This window comes from Lonchura striata, chromosome 8, assembly GCF_050655825.1.
Source record: "Lonchura striata isolate lonStrDom1 chromosome 8, ASM5065582v1, whole genome shotgun sequence".
In the NCBI taxonomy this organism is placed as follows: domain Eukaryota; kingdom Metazoa; phylum Chordata; class Aves; order Passeriformes; family Estrildidae; genus Lonchura; species Lonchura striata.
This window is the reverse complement of record NC_140710.1, coordinates 15799327-15806768: the sequence shown is the minus strand read 5'-3', so window position 1 is coordinate 15806768 and position 7442 is coordinate 15799327. Positions and strand designations below refer to the sequence as shown.

Below are 7442 nucleotides of genomic sequence, written 5' to 3'. Positions count from 1 at the left end.
TCTTGTGGTATGACTGCAATGTGACATGCATGTACTGTTGTACATGCTGAGAACTGGAATGCAGTCCATGGAATGGTGGAGTGAGCTTCATACTTGTGGACTTGGTCACAAGGCTGCTTGAATGCTCACTTTATGGACAACTTCTGATTTCTAGAGTGCTCTGGTGGTTGTAGGGAGCTGTAGTGTGGGTGCTTGCACCCAGAGTATAAACAGTTGCTGAAAAGCCATTCCAAGTTTTGCTCAACTGCTGTAGAATATTTCCAAACTGGTTGCAAAAGGATTAATCTCATCCTTGGCACAGTCTCCCTGTTCTCACTGTCTCTGCTTTTCTGCCATGAATTTGAGGTAATGACAAAGCAGCTACTGAGAAGCATGAGGACTCTAATTGAATTCCTGGTAACTTCATGATGCTTACTACTGTACAAAGAAAAGTAAAAACTATTTATAGTATAAGTTTGTTAAATTTCAGACCTGCCAGCCCAGTCTGGATGGCCTGTGGTTATGTTCTAAGTGAGCACTTGCTGCTTCAGCTGATAGGCCAGGTGCTGAGTGAAGGCCTGAAGTTGTTCAGCCCTGCCCAGACTAAGAGCTTTGAGCGCTGATTGATTGCCTTCTGACAGTGTCCCTTTGTCTAGGAAGCAACAAATGTCCCAGTTAACTGGGAGTCTTGTGGTGCCCGAGATTTTGTATCACAGGTGCAAATGAAGTTTAGCTACACAAGTAACAGCTGAGGCGTCAGCTTGCTGCACATCTGGTCCTTAGGCAGCCAGAGCTGGGAAGGCTGTGTCCAGTGCTAATAGCACGCACTAATTGCCAGTAGCCCATACTGCTTGTTTGCTAGTTGAGCTTTAATCCTGTTCTGCCAGTAAATACTGGAAACACGAAAACAGAACATTCTTTTTTGTAGGTTATACAGTCCTGTTACACTACAGGAGCTGTTGGTTGCAGCCATAAAAGCTTCTGGTGCCGGTGTTAGGAGTATACTCAGTCGTTGGTAGGGCAGTGTTCATTGTCTGGTGTATTGCCTTTGACTTTGTTGCAACATTTTCTGTTATCTGGGCATTCTGGTCTTGGTCTGAGCTGTTCTGCTTGCATCCTCTGTGAGTGAAGGTGGGATGCTTTGAATGGGCTGGGCCTGACCATTGATGCATTGCTACAGCTTGGCAATGCAAAAGTGGAAATTGCTTTTACTCCAAGTGTTGCTTTCCAGCATAGATCTGTGGATTAAATCCACTTCATGAAGGTTAAAAGTGACTGAAATGTACATTGCCTGTAATGCTCATCTTAAATCCTTTCAGGCATTAGGCATAGGCACTTGACATGTGACGGGTGAGTGCAGTTGAAATTGTTGCATACAGCAAAGATTGCCTAGAGAGGAATTTAAATACATCTGTGCAAAGCTCTGAAGGGTGGCAGATGGAGGCAGGGAAGTGCAATCCTGCCTTAACCCTGCAATTCCTTAAGCAGTTCCTGTATCTCCCAGGGTGTGGGAGTAACTGTGTATCACAAGAGGCAGAACTAGGAATCTGCTTGAAGGGGCAGGCATATTCTGAAGGCCTCTTACTACTGGCTGCAGTATACTAGTTAATGTGAAGCACACCAGGAAAAAACATGGCCTAGGTGTGAATTAATTTTTAGGCAGCTCTGAGCCGTGGTACTCCCGGCCTGCCTGTGCCAGCTGGGCCCGGGGCAGGGCCCGGGGCGGCACCGGCTGCGCTCAGGCTGGGGTGGGCCCCAGGGGGTGCCCAGCAGCCAGCCCGGGACAAGGCAGGACATGGTGCCCCACGCTCCAGCGTGTGGGGAACATCTCCAGCGGTAATTCAAGGGCAGTTCAGATCTGTGAAACACTGGAGCCAGTCCTCTCTGGATTGTTTAGCCAAGTATGAAGTGAAGCGGCCGTCTCTGGGCAAAATGGCTGTGTAAAATTCCATCTGGCTCTTAAAGAGTTCTGTTCTAAATGCACTCAGAAGAAAGCTTCATCCTCTAGACTGTCTAAAGAATGAGCTCAGTGAGGGGTGGGTAGGTTAGATTGTGGTTTGGTCACACAGCTTGCTAAGGAATGGTGGGTAGGAAAGAGACTGTGATGAAGACAAACCCAGGAGCGGGGCTGAGTTGTCTCCCCCAGCCCTCAGGGGCAGCCTGGGAGGGAGAATGCTGAGCCAGGCAAACCAAACTCCAGCTGACAGCTGACAAGACTCTGCTCCTGTTGGGACTGCTCCAAGCTAGAGACTGCTCAGAGGCAGTTTCTAATGTTCTTTTTTAAAAAAAAAATATGGAAGCCTACTGACCTGCCACCAAGAGACTGGGTCCCCTCCTGACAGTAAGATCTTTTCCGAAGTTACCTGTGGGGAAGACTTGACCAGCCTTCAAGAAACAGCAAAATCATGTTTGCGACACAATTTACAAATTACTCTATTTAGACCTTTAATTTGTGATATTAATGACTGCAAAACACTTAGAATGACATTTGTTAAAGGCACATTTCATTTAATGCATAGTGTACCATTCTAAAATATCCTAATTTCCTTACAAAGTGCTTGAGCAGCCACATACAGATAAAGTATAGCAAAATATATTTACAATCTAGGGTTTAAATCTTAATCTGCCTAAAAATATTTAAAAAACTACAGAGATAAAATTAGTGCTTTTTTCAGCTTAACTGGGTGAACATACCCTGCCCTCTAATTTTTTCTATTTTTTTTTTTTTTAGTGATTTGCTTAGATTAAAAAAAGATTTCTGTACAAGATGTAGTTACAAAAAGGTATGTTTGAGGATACTTTCATAAGCATTAAGCACCCTGTGAGATGCTTGTGTATATATATATTTGGGAACCAAAATGGATGAGCTGACTGTACCTCAAAAGTATTGGTTTCAGCTAGATACAGGAACATAATTTGTTTCTAGTCAATCTAGAACCTGGAAACAAGGAATGCTGAGGAGTTGACTCACTCTTTCCAACGTGATTTGCAGCAGTGAGGAAGGTGCCTGCCCCATTCCTGTGGGGGACTGGCCTGATTTAGACCTAGTAACAATTATTTTTTTCTGCTTTAAGCCTCTTCTCTGCCTAACCCCGCAGGTCTGTCCAGCATCTTGATTTTCAACCACCACCTTAGCATTGCATACTCCAGTGGTTTGTGTTTCTTCTTTGAATTAATAAAATTACCAGTTTTTAATTCATTTGAGTGCGATGCTCGCTGCCTTAGCCCATAAACAGCAAACCCTGGCCAGGATGAACCTGTGAGGTTATAGTGCTGAATAGTGCTACAGGTAAGGACCACGTGGGAAATTTATTTTCCAAGAGTCAATGTTTGCTCACAGAACAACAGATGCCAAAAATAGGTCCTGGTTTACAAATACACACAGTGTCTGGTCTAAATTACTTTTCAACTTTTGAGGTACAGCTTTTAGTGTTAAGGGGTTTATAAAATATACACTGTTTCTATCAAAAATATTTATACATTCTATTACAACATATTGCTTTTTACCCTCAGTAACTGCCAATCCAGGGGCTGGAGCTCAGTGGCCTACATGGATACATTTGTTTTGTTCACTTGGCCACTACGCAACATCGGTGAAGTGGTACAATTAAATTACTTGCCTGGAGGTAAGAATACATTACAACTTCCAAATATACATGTCCACAGCATGTATACATTGAAAATGTTTACTTTTCCTAAGTGATATGATACTGTACAGCAGACAGGAGAATGGAGGGTGTTAGATACGGACTGGGAACTTCTCTGCCCCCTCGGGGTGCGGGAAAGGCTCGAGGTGAGTATGGAAGGGGCCGGGCCTGGGCCTTGCAGCTGCTCTGCTCTGGGGTTACACTGAGCAGTGTTCTCCTTACATTCCTCATCCCAACCAGGGCCTTAAGCTGTGCTTAAGGAGCTTGAAGGCAAAACTGTTTGGCAAGTGACTTTGGTAAACTCTCCGGATTTTTCTGGGTTTTTCTTTGCAATGGAAGCACTTACACAGTTGTTATGTCAAAGGCAAGGTGTTTAACATTTTTCCTAATAAATATCATAGAAAATTTACAAAACAAGGCATATCCGTTCTCAATACCGTTATTTTAAGAACGCAAGATGAAGGTGTACATAAAAATGTGTAGTTTTAAAGACTGCACAATATTTAGCTGAAATCATTTGCCTTCTCCGACTAGAACCAGGTTCTGTGTGCCACCGGTATCCCAACTTACTTCAGTGTGGCTGAGTGGAGATTACCTAGCTCAAAGTCTGCTTTTCCCACTTAAGGCAGATACTTTAAAAGCGGTATTATCTGCTGTGGAAGAGTGAGAGAAACTGTACAGATCCACGTGCGCCCATGTGCAGGAAGTTCAGCACAGCCTGGGTTCATCAACTCAGCTTAGGAACGCCATAGACCTGCTTTCCAGTGCTCAGATAAAAAACAATATACAAAGAGGCCACTCTTCAAAAGAGTGCTAAAACAGTACTTGAAAGGATCTTCATGTGATTTAAAAAAACCCAGAAGCTGCAGGTGGCACAGAAAGCAATTGAAGGGTCAGTATTCTTCAGAGAGGCATTCTTGTGAGCCAGTCAGCTGGGACTTCACAGTGTGTGGAAGTTAACACCAATCAGCAATGTAATCAAAATCTCTGAACATTTCCTGCTCTTCTTCTGAAAGTATCCTTGGTTCTCTAGGTGGAGTGAGGATAGGTGCTTCAGAGGTAAATTCATCATCAAAATTACTAACGTCTTCTCTTCCTCTAATGGTAGGTACGAAAGGAGGCTTGACTTTCTTAGCCAGTAAAGCATGCCAATCAATTTGCTGTAAAATAAATTAACTGATGTTTAGTGTCCCATCTCTACTCCTTTGTGTCCTTAGAAATAATACTAGTCTGTACTCACCCTGAAAAAGTGATGCTTTTTCACATCCTCAGCATCTTTCTCTCCTGCTCCAAGACGCCGCTCTGGATTTCTTCGTAGCAGCTGACAAAACATGCAGCGTTTCAGTGGAGAAATTCAGGGGGAGGAAAGGAAGGAGGGAGGATGAGTGTTACTGTGTAAGAGCCCACACCAACATAAGGTGGACAGTGAAAGTCATACTGCCTGACCTGTGGGCAGTCCTTGCCCCTTGAAGGAATGGACAAAGCTTAGTTTTTAGCACTGCTCTTTCAGCTTGTCAGCAGTTTCAGCAGCAACTAAGCTAGTGCCAGAGAAGACTCATCTGTCCCTGCAGAGCTGTGCTGCCATGTCTTGGTACTGGAGGTGATCTGGGGCAAGTCACAGAGTGCAAAGTTCCCCTTTGCTGGTGAGGGTACAGATTTACATAAGCTAGTGGTTCTTGCTCAGCTTAGATAAGGGATTAATGACCCTCCTGTCTCAGTGCTCAGCTCCTTCACAGCAGTTGATTTACCAGGAGAAGGTTCAAGCTGTTTCATACATTTAGCCAAAGGAAAGGGTTTCCTAATTACCCCCAGAAGTTCAATGCTCCCCCTTCTGAATTGTATTGCTGTGAGCAGCCCCTGTTCCAGGCAGGGTCCAGCAGCAGCATGGGCTGATATCCATGATGCAGCCATCAAAAATTAATGTCTAATATATTGTGAATGAAATTGTGATGGAAAGAGCATGCACAGAGCTCCAATTAGTAAATTGCTAGTACTAAGTTCCTAGTGTATTGTGGATGCAGTGTAGCAGCACCCTGTCCCCTGTGGATATTGGCATGAATTTTTATAACAAAAAAACCTTCTCCAGGTACTGCCTTAAAACTGTATTCTGCTTGCTTCCTCTAGGCAAATGCTGTCTCCCTGGGACTAAGCAATTGTTTTAAGTTACCAAATATGCTATTACTTAGTTATGTCACAGTAGTTACTGTGCTACAGCACATTGTTGAATTGGGTGCTAAACTGATAGCATCAGACATTTATGTGGAGAGGCTGATTCCAAAGGCTTTGGAACCACCTGCAGTACTACCTTTTCTATCAACTGTGATAAGGTGCTAACTTAGGTTCAACTGCCTTCTTATAATAAGCAGACACATCTCACTAAAGAATAACACAACAGCCATAACCAAAATAAGCTGTTCCTTGCCAAGAATAGGACTGCAGATGCCATGTGTACAGTGTTCCCTGCCCCAGCTGGAATGATACCAAAAAGATTTAGAAGCCTTTGAATTAAAATATTCATGTGACAATGCTAATCTACCAAATAGGTCAATGCAGCAGCGTTTGGCTAGGAAAAGAGAGCTGAACTACTCTAGTTAGGTCAAACTAGGAAATTTAGTTCAGAGCGCCTTAAGTGTCTTTTACACTTTAAAAAGAACAACTTGGTGACAGGCAGCGTGGCACAGCATAAATGAAGCAAATCTGAAATTTAGTTGTCAAAACAATACCAAGTGCAGGTTCTTAAACTATTTTGTTCCTCACAAAAGTAATTGTTGGAAACAGGACAAGAGGGAGATACTGTAATAATTATTAAAATGTTCTCACCCGTCTCATTATTGAGATGGCTTCTGTAGACAGAAATCGTGGATATCTTACTTCATCATTTACAATGCTGTCAAACACCTCTTCTTCATCATCTCCAGGGAAGGGAGACTATAATGAAAGTAATTAAAAAGCCACTATAAATAGGCTTAAAATCACAATTGAAAACAACATAAACTCAGCTGAATATGTGGAATTAGACAGCCTGAAATGGTGTCTTCCTTGCCAGAAACAGATACATGGCTTTCAATAAGGAAGAGAGAAAAGGCAAGTTGGTATTATCCCATAATTCCTACTGAAGGATTGTGTTTTAAAATTGTGCTTTTAGATGTAGAAACGCCTAAAACTGGGATCTTCTTTGAACTCAAGCTGTACATGGAAATTATGTATCAGCTCTTCTTTGGGGTAGCTGCCATTCACAAGTAGTGTGGGGAAGACTAATTCGTTTTTGTAAAATCTTTAGCATGTTGCAGCTCAAGGGTTTTCAAACTGTTTTGAAGTGGCCTGACAGATGTAGATGACATTGTACAAGCTTTTTGTCCTTTTTCACCTGAAAGGAAGTGAAAGTACGTTGAATGACCATCTTTTTTTAAAAAAGAACAAAATCATGAGTTTTTAGCATGTGTTATCACTGTGCCACCTGGGAGATACTGTTACAAAATGGACCAGAAGGTAGAGCATTATATACAATGGTAAATAAACTTCTCAGCAGTGATTTATTTATACCTTAGCTCATTTACATGGAACTGAGGCTTTCTATTATTGTGTGTTTGGCATAATCTTTCATTGCTATCCAGTTTTATGTGTTAAAGTTCACTTTCGTTCAAGCTACAGCAGTTAAGAAGTTTATTTTTTCCCCAAAAGCATTTGAAAGCAGAAGATTGCTATTGCTTTACACATCCAGATTTGGTAACAGATGTGTCCTAGAAATGTAGCTCCCCCAAACACGTACAGATGTACTGTACTGTACTCTACTCAGAGACACTGATATTAATATGC

General features: G+C 42.5%; 1 protein-coding gene across 1 annotated transcript in view; it reads right to left on the bottom strand.

Annotated features, from left to right (window-relative positions):
• Window positions 1-2399: 2399 nt before the first annotated feature.
• PKN2 (protein kinase N2) overlaps window positions 2400-7442 on the bottom strand; it is a 54149-nt gene continuing 49106 nt past the window's right edge. The window contains exons 20-22 of the mRNA XM_021526565.4: window positions 6447-6554; window positions 4867-4947; window positions 2400-4786 (exon numbers count right to left, since the gene is read on the bottom strand). Coding sequence (XP_021382240.1) covers window positions 4583-4786; window positions 4867-4947; window positions 6447-6554 — 393 coding nt within the window. The 3' untranslated portion in view covers window positions 2400-4582. The remainder of the gene's footprint in view (window positions 4787-4866; window positions 4948-6446; window positions 6555-7442) is intronic.